Source organism: Pungitius pungitius, chromosome 11 (assembly GCF_949316345.1).
Source record: "Pungitius pungitius chromosome 11, fPunPun2.1, whole genome shotgun sequence".
NCBI lineage: Eukaryota > Metazoa > Chordata > Actinopteri > Perciformes > Gasterosteidae > Pungitius > Pungitius pungitius.
The window spans coordinates 17,502,873-17,516,274 of record NC_084910.1 but is presented as its reverse complement, the minus strand read 5'-3'; the positions used below and the strand labels follow the sequence as shown (position 1 = coordinate 17,516,274).

General features: G+C 41.8%; 3 protein-coding genes across 3 annotated transcripts; 1 reads left to right on the top strand and 2 right to left on the bottom strand.

Annotated features, from left to right (window-relative positions):
- Positions 1–120: 120 nt before the first annotated feature.
- Positions 121–4,448, bottom strand: LOC119197099 (uncharacterized). Its single transcript, XM_037453094.2, has 7 exons — positions 4,304–4,448; positions 2,920–3,107; positions 2,729–2,848; positions 1,941–1,997; positions 1,539–1,790; positions 656–781; positions 121–522 (listed from the first exon to the last, which is right to left on the bottom strand). The coding sequence occupies exons 2-7, from the start codon at positions 3,094–3,096 to the stop codon at positions 457–459; spliced, it is 798 nt and encodes a 265-aa protein (XP_037308991.2). The 5' UTR covers positions 3,097–3,107; positions 4,304–4,448; the 3' UTR covers positions 121–456.
- Positions 4,449–5,707: 1,259 nt separating this feature from the next.
- Positions 5,708–6,994, bottom strand: LOC119197651 (uncharacterized). Its single transcript, XM_062565621.1, has 3 exons — positions 6,932–6,994; positions 6,716–6,790; positions 5,708–6,629 (listed from the first exon to the last, which is right to left on the bottom strand). Exons 2-3 carry the CDS (start codon positions 6,766–6,768, stop codon positions 5,783–5,785), a joined length of 900 nt encoding a protein of 299 aa, XP_062421605.1. The 5' UTR covers positions 6,769–6,790; positions 6,932–6,994; the 3' UTR covers positions 5,708–5,782.
- On the top strand, positions 6,968–13,150 carry ubqln4 (ubiquilin 4). The gene is made up of 8 exons (XM_037453535.2): positions 6,968–6,975; positions 7,596–7,836; positions 8,831–8,982; positions 9,101–9,267; positions 9,713–9,975; positions 10,565–10,680; positions 10,920–11,094; positions 11,523–13,150. The coding sequence occupies exons 1-8, from the start codon at positions 6,968–6,970 to the stop codon at positions 11,661–11,663; spliced, it is 1,263 nt and encodes a 420-aa protein (XP_037309432.2). The 3' UTR covers positions 11,664–13,150.
- Positions 13,151–13,402: the final 252 nt, after the last annotated feature.

The window sequence follows — 13,402 nt, the reverse complement described above, 5'->3', positions numbered from 1 at the left end:
CCTTCCCCCAACATTTAAGGATTACCGCTTCTATTTATACATAAAGAGCCAAATTGCATATTCAACGGATTACATTTTGTCACCATTGTATCAGATTTATTGTAAAGAAATACGCACTCAAACATTTTGATGACTTTATTCATTTAAAAAAGGCTTTAAATTGTAAAATAGCACACAAAATGCCCATCAGTACATCAATGCGTTGTCTGTTAAGTTGAATATAAGGCAGAGGATCCGGTAGAAAATCCTAATCAAACCGACGGAATGGACAGCAGCATTATACAATTTAGTGTATGCTATTAGAAAAGTGCAAGAGAATTCAAGCAAGGCTTATAGTGAAAAACGCAGAGACCTTACAGGTTGATTTTGGTAGATTCGTTAACGTTGCAGCGCATACAGTAAAGGTGCAACATCTCAGGGACAGAGTCCCTGGGATCTGACAGCACAAGGTGTGATTCAGGCTTCTGGGTCGCTGCAGACTTCTTCCACCAGCGGTTTGTAGAGCTCTGGGTCGCCCGACTTCTATCAAAGAGAAAGATCAAAAACATCAGTGAAGCTGAACAGCGCGGAAAATATCCAAGGGGAGGTGGAAGAAGTTAAAGAATGTTTGTGCTCCCTCAACAAGGTTCAACAGTAGGACGCAGGGAGCTCCTACCTCCTCTTCTCCTCCTCTCTGTCTGCTCCTCAGAGCCTTGATCCCCACGACGGCCGAGCTGATGACGAGGCAGAGCTCCAGGGCCGAGAGGACGATCAGCACCGCGTTGATGCACCTCATAAGCGTCTGTCGGGACACGAGAACACGGGAGTTGACTTTAAAACACACTCCAAGGCGTTTGGGTCTTACTTGTTTAACTTCATTACATTTTTTTTTTTGTATCTCTAATTGTTTTTTTATTGAAGGGCAAGAAACGGAGACGTCACCCCATGATTAAAACTGGCTATCCGAAGGTTACGAGAAGACGTGGAATTGGCTTCAAGAGGAACTTTATATCGATATGGGTCAATCAGGCCTACAGGTAGCAGTCAATAACAAGAAGTTCATACAAACACTGTGTTTTTTACGTGAACGGTGATGACACGCAGGCCACCGTCAGGACGGATAACAACATAATAACGTAAAGATAATAGTAACATTAATATTACTCTCAAAAGACAGCGACTGATAACTGACAACATAAAACAACATTTTGTGTATAATGATTACAAAAGAAGCCAATAGAAAATATGCATGAGCCCAAGGCGATGTCTTTAAGTGACTTGTCACATTTAGCATTTTTATTTGATAACTGACTTCAATAAATAATCACAATCTTTTGTGATACTTATTTTTGATAAGACTAATTCTTCATCAATGGTTTATTAGTTTATCCTGCCATATACTCATTCTAAACTCTGTACTACAGTGTAAATGGTTATGATGGATGGCAACTTTCATGGCGGTTTAAAATAATAAAGACCTCATTTTTTTTTTTTTTTTTGGAACTCATCAGTTACTCAACTCTTATTTTGAAGACTGGAAAGACATTTTCCAAACTTACCAGCAGCCGTTCCTTGGTCTCCAAGCATTGCTCCATCAAGTACTTCTTCTCGGGAGACGCGGTTGTTGTGGTTTGTCCGTAGCGGCCGCCGTAAGAGCCGCCGTAATGGCCGCCGTAAGAGCCGCCGTAATCGTCGCCATAACTACCACACATCCACCACAGGTGAATGTTTGCAATGTTGATGCTGTAGAACACGATGGCTGTAATGGAGAAAGCAACTCCTGCCAGATTCAGGATCACATTGATGGCGACCTGTGACCCAGGCAACAAAAAAAAACAAAAAAAACTCACTAGGCAGTTTGTTCTCATGAAATTCAAAAAGGCACCCGAGGAAAACGTGACCTCCACTTTGCCTCGGTTTCCCGGGCCGGGTTGCTTCGGCAGGAACTAGGAGCTACTCACCAGGCACGGACTGGGGAACTTCTCAGACAAAATGGAAACGATGCCGAACAAAATCATCTGGAGGGAGAAAAAAAACAAGACGAGAAAAACTTCAAATGTTCGCTCGTCCACACAAACTGAGCGAACCACCTATCAATGTCACCTGAGAACTAAAAGACACAAACATGGGGGACAAATCCAAGATCTTATATTTGATCAGATACTTTGATATCAATATCGAGACAATACTGCAGGGTTGACTCTAATTTGCAAAATTTAATAAAAAGCTGATTGAGAATCTGCAAGAACATTCTGGTAAGTTCAGAAAATGGCATCAATTTTTTGTTATGTGGCCTTTAAAACCATGACGCCTTTTATCCAGGTGAAGACGTCCAAAATCCCAGACAATATCCAGTCCGTATATCATCAATATACTATAGACATATAAATAACCTTTGATCTGAAACCGACCTTCAGGATTGACTCTGAATCTCTGGGGATTTTTGTGGATTTAAAAACATTTGAAGCTTTGAAGTCAGTTCAGCGAGTGTCTCCAGAACCGTTTGATTTTACATCTTTAATATCTCCCCATACGCACATTTCTTCTGTACTTTTCATTAAATACGGTCCATAACTTGATCAAAACATTGCACACTGCATCGAATACTCGGCATGAAATTTCTTCTGAACATCCCAGTTAAAGTTGTAGATGTCTACACGACAACTTACAGACGCACGTTCATCAAAGAAAACTCGGTTGGAATGTGGCTCAGACACAAAAGAACAATAACGACGTAATCTTCGCTCACCAACGCTCCGATCCACGCAGGAAACATGGTTTCACTGATCAGCGACCAATAGCCACTGACGGCGCAGAGGAGTATCAGCCCCAGGCCGACGTTCAGCAGCCCGGCCACGATGTGCAGCGCCTGCAGAGAAGGAGACGCCGCGTGAACCAAACCACAGAGAAACCCGCAGCATCATTCTGGTTGGGACTCACGCCGAGGACCAACTGCGCATTTCTCTGGACCCTCCTCAGGTGCGGAGACAGGGAGCAGCACACGGGGCTGTAGCAAAGGTTTTTGAGGATTTGGCACAGCGGAGGCAGGAGACTTTGGGGGTCGGAGGTCATGGTGAACACGGTGACCCCCTCGGCCTTGGTCACGGTGACAGACATTCTGCAGCCGTCTGTAGACCAAGAGAGACAGAGAAGGTGTTACGGATGGAACACTTATAGCAATGCAACAAAAATATCTCATTATGTAACTCACAAAAATGTGATTTTTGTTGATAGATTAAGGGTTGATTTTTAAAGGACGGCAAAGATCGGTTTAGTTAGCAGGAGAAGTGTTACAAAGCCTGTGGAAACAGTGATAGGGATGTCTAATACCGCTGTAGGGAGCCTTCTAAAGTCTGAAAAGAAATTTAACAGCAGTGTGTATATATTATGAAATATGCCATCAAGATACATTTTAAGAAATTGACCTATTAAAAAACGGAACAGAAAAATCTTGATATCACAAGGTCTACTGTTTTAATTGTGACTTTACTATTGTGACTCAAACTTGAATTTATGAAAGCACAATAATCAAGGGCTGAAGCCTGTATGTACAGAAGAGATGTTTATTGCACCCCTGTTGTAATAGACTGCATTGGTTGTATCTATTTTAATAAAACACCAACTGAGAGTGCAAACAAAGTGCCAGATTATTATCACTAGGAGGACGAATGTCTGGGCCATTAAAACGTGTAATTGATTTAGCAAATAGAGATAAATCAACCGTTCGACCGCGACCCTGACGTGCTGCAGGAGAAGTGCATGGAAACATCTAGGGAGAACTTCCTCAAAGTAGAAGAAGCACTTCTACTTCCTCGCTCAGCCGCCGAATTAACGGCCTGCGCTCAGTGCTGCCGCCGGTGGCCGGAAGCTGTACTGCAACTATCTCAGAACGTCAACATCCACTTCACCTAAAACCGTTTGACAGCGACAATAAATCCACTACGTAAAAGGTGCTAAAGCGTTCTCCCAAAATGCCACTATGGACGTATTTTAGTATAATCCCACGTGTGTTGCAGTAAGATGGCGTCCAGCCTCCTGCAGCAGCACTGAGCCCTGCAGCCTGCGGGCGAAGTTACGTCGGATTTTTCTTCAGCACTAATTTAATTAACAAGTCGTACTTGTTGTTCCCTAATAGCCGCGGGACATTCACGTTGTCTCCAATGACAAATTCACAAGAACTTTCACTAGTAGATTCGAACTTGAAATACTGAGTATTGAGGTATGCAAATATTCATATAGCAGAACACCCTGATATTCATAATTAGTGTTGGCTGAAATATAATTAGGATCCAGAATGAATCAAACATGATAAAAAAACAAGTACCTGTTTGAGTCTGTGAGAGAAGACGAAATCCCTGAAACGGAAACTTAAAGGACAGTTGTTGCGCAGTTTTTATTGTTTTTAAGAAGGAAGTGACGCGAGCCAAGCTGTTACCAGAAGTACCTCCCTCTGCCACAAATACACTTAACCCTATACTGAACATTTATGTAAACAAACGGAGAGGAAGAGATCAAGCAGTGAGTGAACATGCAGAGCAGGAGCCAGAAGATCAGAAGTCCAGATTCTCCCGATGCAACAGCACCTGATTACTATTTATTCTTTGTTCATTTAACTAGTCAACTACACGTTATGTTGATGAGTTTCTCTCAATGTAGGTGTTACTAGTATTTGTGGCTAAACTTTTGCTTATAGTGAATAACACACAAAGAATATATTCTGCATATTTTCATATGATACATGAAGTCACAAAGGGATCCAAACACAAGTGCGTTGCTTTAATTAGAAACACCAGCTTGCTTACCAAAAACTCCAGTGCTGAGAGTTGAACATGAAACTGGTCCTTCACTGGACTTTGTACATCACATTCTTATCTGGTCCATCTAAGCCAGTGTGATCAAAAGGCGTTGACTCTCTCTGGAAGTATAGATAAGATTCTCAGAAAGAGCTTTCTTTGCTTGTCTTTTCCACCTGTATGGTGAAGATATCAAATGATATATGGTTGGAAATTTGTTTCCTCTAGTGACTAAAACCAAATCACCTCCAGAAGTTACAAATGCTGAAGGCTGCAGTCTAAATGAACTCCGTTTTGCTCTCTTTTTACGTATGATATTCACTTCAGAAATGTATCATTGGTCATAATGTTAAGACGCGTGACGAAGATCATGTTGAAGAACCTGTGTGGATTTTCAAGGAGAGCATTCAGAGAATTTATTGTACAAATCCTTTCCATAGAAATATACTTTTTAAAAGTTAAATCTCAACAAAGTACTTAAGTCCATATTTTGCTTATTTTCCATTTAAATGCAATTTTAGTAGTTCTGACAATACATTTCTACCTTTTACAGGTAAAACATATTCTGAGACCTTATTTTTTAAAATCTTAATCTTTTATCTATTCTGATTTAAACAACCCAACAAAACGTAAGTATTTAATAATATATAATGTAATAATAATTGATGTATCAAGACACCCTCAATACTAAAAGTACAGAAACATTTGTCCTTTTCTTTAATTTTAAAGGAGGATTTTGAGTTCAAGAATTGCATTTATTCCAACCGTTCATGAAAAAAGCACATTGAGGCAGCATTATATCTATAAACTACTGAGGATGCAATAAAATTACTTTTGTTTTTGTCATCATTACGTTCAAACAATATGAATGCTATTGTTAGCAACAATACACAATTCACAATACAACCAATGAAGACGAGTCATTTTTCATATTCATTTTTTTATTTCCAAGATTCAGGAAACATGTCATTTGGATTCAGACCCTCGACTTCTCAAACACGGGTACATAATCACCACTGGTTTAAGTTGATAACAGTTTGAATGAGGTCAAAGCTGGGGAAGTCCATAGCGATGATGCCCATGCACGGCCTCGGTTGATTAGGATAAAACTGTCTCAGGTATTGATTGAGCCAGGGGTTTATCCTTTCAGCCACTCTCTTTGGAGTCAGAAACATCCCCCAGAAAGTACCCAAGCCAGAGCCGCTGGTGTCAGTCACAACAGCATTATCTCCACCATACGCTTCGGTGGCTTCGTTCAGCTGCTTCATTATTCGGTTGTCTTTATCTTTAATGCTGCTAACCTTTTCGTCACTTTTCCCGTTTGTATCTATGAAGGGAATCCCTAGCGCGAAGGTGCTCTTCTGTAAAAATACAATTTTCCCCCTGACCTGACCCATGTTTGGCATCCCGGGGTTCACCCAGACGTTCTGGTCGTTGCCAATGAGACTCTGCACCATTTCGTTGACGGTGCTCTTCTCAAACGACTCGGGCTGGACTCTGATGAGCACGGCCTCGCTCTCAAACTCTGACAGGAAGCCCCGGACGGTGTCCAGGACTTCCTTCAGAGTGCTGCGCTGGTAGATCAGTCCATGCATGACGTAGAGGGTGTCCCCCAGTCCAAACACCTTGAGATCCAGGAACCGAATGCCGGCCCGGAGTTGGTCCTTCAGGGACCAGGCCTGGCATTTGGCCTCCGGTCCTCCGTGCGAGGCCATGCTGTCATGGGTCCCGGGGATGGAGATGAGAGAGAGGGTGCGGAAATCCTCAATTGCCGCCATCCACGGGATTCTGTAGGACTCGGGGAGTATGAGGTTTCCGTCGTCATTGAAGGATCGGTCGTCACCGTGGCACAAAAAGCTGATGGTTCAGAATAAGAATTGGGGAGGTTCAAGAAGGCAATCCATTCTTGTATTTTGCTTGCACAACTTCTTTATTATACTTACGTGACAGACAACAGGGTATAGTAGAAGAGCAGACTCTGATGACCAGCCTTCATTATTGCAGGAGAGGTGAGCAACCTGGCAAAATGCAGTTATCAATATCACAGATTTTGAATAAAAGACATGGATATATAATCAATTAATTAGCACTAGACAGTTCCCTTTGAAAAGATTTGATTAACAATTTCAGGTCAAATAAACACATTTTTGGTACGATACCTTACAGCGGGGAGGATCTTACTGCAAGCTACTCAGATGGCCGAGTGTGAACAACTCAACAAAAGAAAACCTCTTATACTTATATTGCTTGGTTATCTGCAAATATCTAGGCGTGGACCACAAATATTAGTTGCAAGAGTTAGACTGATTGTTCAAACATGTTTTCAACAATTGGGTTTGTTTCCACAGCTGGAAAAGGTGTGTCTCAAAAAAGGCAAGCAGCCACACCAGTGCAACCAAAATAATTATCAGAGACTATTGAACATTTGCCTGCAATAACGTATCACCTCGTTAAGCAGGGCAAGATTGTGGAAAATTGCAACACCCGCCTGCGGTGAGCCCACAGGAGATTAAACAAGTCTTTTATGTTTATGCTATATATCATTTAATGATGAACCAACTGATCCAACTATAAAGGTCCCTCTTCCATGTTGGTGGAGCAGTGAAAAGGTAGATAGACTTACAATAAAGTGAAAGTAGAGATTTACCTTTAATAATACCAACACCCTGAGTGCCAATGGATTTATGTATCCTGTAAATAATATAAAAAGAGGTATTGTATTATAATATAATAATAATAAGTAAGGGGAGAAACTAAAATGGCATTGTAGTATTTTGTGACGTTCGTTTTGTTGTACAACTCCGCGGCGGTGGGTGGCGCTAGTTCAACGCTGGCCTCCACACGACGCGAAGACAGAAGGGCACGAAGAAGAACACCAGAAATGACGCAGAAGAAGAAAAGAGACACATTAGTAAAGATGGCGGAGAAAAGCAGCGCGGAGCGCACGGAGGATGACAACATGGATAAAAATGTTTCCCCCCGAGCATCTACGATGGTGGTCACCGTGAAAACCCCTAATGGAAAAGAGGACATCTCGATTCCAGAGGATTCCTCCGTCTCTCAGGTGCGTTGATTCAGCTTCTCCCGATACCCCGGCAGCAGATGTTTAAGTTAACGTTAAACGTTCACTCGGAAACGGTCAAAACGTCACTTTATAACACGTTTCAAGCAGCGCTGCGCACCTTTATAGAAAGCAACGTTACATTGCTGTTCTCACTGATATCTACTGCGTTTGTCTGGTGCCGAAACAACCTTTTTAAATCACGTTCCGTGATTTTTAAATCGACATCCGAGCTATACCGTTATTAAGTCGGCGGACATGTTAAATGATTTGTGCTCTCACGACAATAACCATAAAAATAAATTGACGCTTACGGTTAACGTTAGCTCTTGTAGCGTCACGCTACAAGAGCTAACGTTAACCTTTTAAACCCGCAGTCCACGCAGCTGACTTTAAAACTTGTGTGTTATCGCGATATTTGACCTGGGCAGCGACGTTAACTGACAGCTAACGTTAGCTACGCGATTCTACTCGAGTCAAATTTGTGTTCGTTACGTTTTGTCTAAAGCGGTGACGACTTGACGTCATCGAGCGGCCGCCGGTGGGATCTGGGCGTGGTGCTCGGGACGATTCAACCTGATAATGATCACCTACTGTGAATTAAATGTGAAACAGCAATGTGACGCACTACGGATGATCGAAAGCCTGCCCGCTGCTAACTGTGAATAATGGTTTCATTGATGTCCCTAGATATTTATATTCACCTCTTAACAGCTCTCTGTTGGTGTGTCGTTCTGCTTGCTCTGAAATAAAGCTTAAAATCCTTCTTTTTCCTGGTATTTAGCGGAAGAAAAGCGGATAATTCTTGGTTATAAACTGGCCTGATTTCAATGAATCAACAATCCACACATTCATGATGCGTTGGCAACAAATTTAACCGTGAAAACATCTGAGGAGTTGGCTCAACATTCGTCAGTGCTGTTGATAAATCAGTTTATCAAAGTCTGTACTTTGCCCTGTTCGAAATCTTTCCTTCTTCTTGTCTCATTTGTAAAAGTTCAAACTGGAGGTGTCCAAGAAGTTTGAGGCCCAGCACGACCAGCTGGTGTTGATATTTGCTGGAAAGATTCTGAAGGACGGCGATACGTTAAACCAGCACGGTATCAAAGACGGCTTGACCGTTCATCTTGTCATCAAGACTGCCCCGAAGTAAGCACCAGCTCTAATGCATGTGTAGTACAAAAAGGGCGTGAATCGTGGTTATTCTGTCAGTTTGTGTAAATCTAATGAACACTTTTTTTTTTGATGGTTGCTTTCTCTTCAAAAGGTCGACAGGTGACAGTACATCTCAGACCACTTCCCGGTCGGCAACACCTCAAAATAGCAGCATCAGCAGCAGCAGCATTAGCAGCAGCAGCAGCAGCCGCAATGTCACCGCCACAGCGGACAGAGCCGCAGGCGGCACGAGTCAGACGCCACCTGCTAATGCAATGGGTTAGAATCATAAACAGAATTAGAGTTAACCTGCTTGCTTGAATTCTTGTGATGGATGTGCCCTCATAATCAGGGTTTGCAAAGTACTTCCCACATCTGCCTCTTTGTTTTTTTTCCCACTGGGGCACCGCTTGGGGATTTGTCTTGAGCCACTGTACACGTTAAAGAGCCATTCACTAAACGTGAATGACTTACAATGGAGCATACATAACTGTGTGCTCAGTATTGGTCAACCATGAAAGTTTAATTGGGGCAACAATACTTATTATGTATGTGACTGAACGTAGCCTAGATTTGAAATCAATCAAAATGTTCCAACTGAATTTCCACACAGACTTTTGACAAGATACCATCATGAATATAGCACCTTAAAATCATATTTGGGTGACGTACGTTCAGTTACCACAAAGGAACTTATCCTCCTCCTCCTCCTCCTCCTCCTCAGGTGGACTCGAGGACATGTCCAGCTTGTTAGGTCTGGGCATGCGTTCCTCCAGCTTCATGGAGATGCAGCAGCAGGTGCAGAGCCAGCTGATGTCCAACCCGCAAATGCTGTCGCAGATGATGGGCAACCCGATGGTGCAGAACATGATGTCCAACCCGGACCTGATGAGACAGATGCTCGCAGGCAACCCGCAGATGCAGCAGCTCATGGGACAGACCCCAGACGTCTCCAGCATGTTCAACAACCCTGAGCTCATGAGACAGGTCAGAGCGGCGTGTCGGAGGCGTTTGTCTGGCCCGATGGATGCCCAATCATTCAGATTAACGTCTCTGGTTACAAGTTGGAGCAGTTTGTCGAATATAAAAACATTAGTGTGTTCTTCTCCCGCTGTGGCATCAACCTCTGCTGTCCCACGCCATTTGCTTGCATATATCTCTATATTCTTTTGAATTGGTTTAATGTTTAATTTAGCGACTTGCGTTAGATTTTATTTATCGTGGAGAAAATAAAAAAATAAGGCACAACTTGATCCGGTAGAACGTGCTGGAGTATAGATGGTACTTAACCGTTGGCCCTTTCTCAGCTTGCACGGCTTGTTTTTGTTCTTGGTCTTTACATCTTCTTGTCCCTTGAGAGACCCTAGAGTCAAGGGGATCCAGCAGTGATGCAAGAGGTGATGTGTAACCAGGACCGGGTGCTTAGTAACCCCAGAGCATCCTCAGAGATTTAAAATGTTCTGTGGAGAATGAATGCTGACATCAAAAAGTTATTTTGTATGCACAAGATCAAATCTGGTCTTTGTAGACTGTGTTGGGTTTGGAGTTGACTCGTGTCATGTTTGTCATTGAGCAGATGCAGAGTCCCGAAACACTGTCTATGCTGACCAACCCTAGAGCCATGCAGGCCCTCACACAGATCCAACAGGGCCTGCAGACCTTACAGACGGAAGCTCCGGGATTTATGTCCAGGTACTGGCTTAAATTTAACAGTTAAACCATGTATTATTGTCTAAATTAGGCGGTCAAATCAGAATTATTCGGATTTCCTTCTGTCATTTTTCCTTTTGTCATGTACGTATACTGTAAGAATTATGTTTGACACTTTGGAAGCATTTTTAGTGTCTTTGAAGTCACCGTAGTTTTTAGAAAACAATTCATGGAATTGCCATATTTTTTTGGGATTGCTGATAGCTGATTTCCATTCCCAGATTGGCTCCTGGAGGTCTTGCAGGTTTCCCAGCGAGCGGCGGCAGCAGCATCCTCCCAGAGAACCCTCAGCCTCCTGCCATGGCAACAGCATCCAGCCCCACCTCAGCCACCAGTCCCTCCGACCAACAGCTGCTTCAACAGATGTTACAGATGTTTGCTGGAGGAAGGCAAACGGTATGTTTTATCTAATTGCAACTATCTGACCTTCTTTTTCTCTTGTCAACCTCCTAATAATTGAGAATGTGTTAAAATTCTTAATGTTTTTTCTTTTGTTGAGTCCACCACATAATCCAACCACTTTTTTCTTATCATTTAATGTTTTATTGGTGTATATTTTTTAACAAAGCAAAAGTAAGGATGTGAATTGACAGTTAAAGTTTCAGTTAGTGAGTTGAATTACTTTTTTAGTTGTACTTTAAGGTAAAAGGTCCTAACCTTTAAAATATGACATTGAAAGCGAGTATACGTTTATCTTTATTTTAATCCATTTATTATGCGTGAAGTGTGATTAAATGTGATGAAGAAGTGCTCAAGCAAAAGTGTCAATCAGCTATTATGCAGAAACACTTGGTGGTAATCAGGCAACGTCTCCTCCCTCTTAGCCTCAGACCCCAGAGGTTCGTTTCCAGCAGCAGCTCGACCAGCTCAACACCATGGGCTTCATCGACCGCCAAGCCAACCTGCAGGCCCTCATCGCCACGGGAGGGGACGTCAACGCCGCCATCGAGAGACTTCTGGCCTGACCCACTCGGGGTGGAAGACTGGTACAGTCCTGGACTGGAATGGAAGATTCTTTTTCTTTTTTTTTTTCCTTTTTCTTTTTTAACGAAGTTAACACACAAATGCAGTCCTACATCAAATGCAGGTCTGACTTGGCACCCAGATTTCACTTATTATCTGTCTGATCTCTAAATTATAGGAAGTATAAACAGGGGAAGTTCGGAAATCCCAGTTGGGGGGAAGGTTGACGAGGCTTGTGGTTGGTTTCTAACAGAACTGGTCCCATGCTGTGGCGCTACTGGCAGAGCCAACAGCCAGTGAGTTCGCCCTGCCTGTGTGGCCCGAGAGGATTTCTGACGTGACGAGGCATTCACTGGATGTCCGCACATGGTTACCAAGGAATTCAATTTGAATTGCTACTTAGATTGACATTATATAATTGTAACACATTGTAATTACTTTTTGTTTGGCTGTTGTTGCAGTAGGTTGAACGGTAGTCTCTCGGCTTGTTTATTTGTGTTTGTCTTTTTTAAGTTATTGGTTCAAAGTTTTCTTTTTTGCTGCTTTAATGTTTTAGGATTGGAATTTGAATTCCAGGACCAAGTGCGGGTGTAATGTGTGTGTGTGTGTGTGTGTGTGTGTGTGGGGGGGGGGGGGGCGAGGGAGATTTTCCTCAGGTACATTAGTCAGGTTTTTCATTTACAGAATTGGCCAAAAGTCATTTTCATCTTATTATTAAAGTATTTTTATTATCATCTTTTTAGTTTGAATCCATAGATTGTTCCACAAAGGAAGCCCCAGAATCACAGTATCGCCTTAAAAACAACAAATACCGTACACCACCCACCCTTTGTGTTTCATTGGAACTTACTTTCTGAGCAAACAATAGAAGTTCAAATTGATTTAATGTTGATTGTGTAAAAGTATAAAAACCTCCGCTTCATCAATATTGATTTTTTTCTTTCTTCTAAAGTATAAAATAGTCTATGCCTATATTATACTGTGATTAATTGTGATTTCCAATTATGCTATAGAAATTGATAAGTCATTGTTGCCATCTTCTGTTCTGCAAAACAATCTAAAAACTATTGTTGCATGTCTCCTTATATGGACCAAGTAGCCAAACACGGTTTTATCAGTCCAATAAAATATTTGCAATGTGTCTTGTCCATTGGAAATGTGTGATGGTTTGAAAGGCACTTTGACGACTGGTATGTTAAATTTAACCATATTAAGTTAAACTTGAGTGTTTTTGCCTGTAGCCTGTTAGTTTTTTTTTTGTCGTGTGATATTTGAACGGTATCAGAAGTAGACCTGTATATGTCTTCCTTAGAAATCCAATCAGTTAAAATAATGTCATCGCTGTGCAGTTATGCAGTGGCAGAGTAGTATTTAAAATAAGTAAATGTAGCTTACCTTAAATACTAATCTGGTAATCATAAAAGTCTGTCTTGTGCCTTCTATCAAACATAACAACGCAGTTGTTATAATTAAAAGTTAAATGACCTATTATGTGTTATTACTCATTCTTCCTTCATCTGTGTATTCCATGTACTGAACTTGAGCTGCAGACGTCAGAAAATGCAATGCAATGAAAGTGAAGCTCGACCCTCTGAAATATAGAACAGATGTAATAATTCTGTAAATACTAAAGTATGAACTGGAGTCTCTACACTATTCAGCCAAACCGCTATATATAAAATACTTCGGTAAACTACAATACACTCTTAACGTTAAATACGTTCGTCATTGAGCCGTAAAT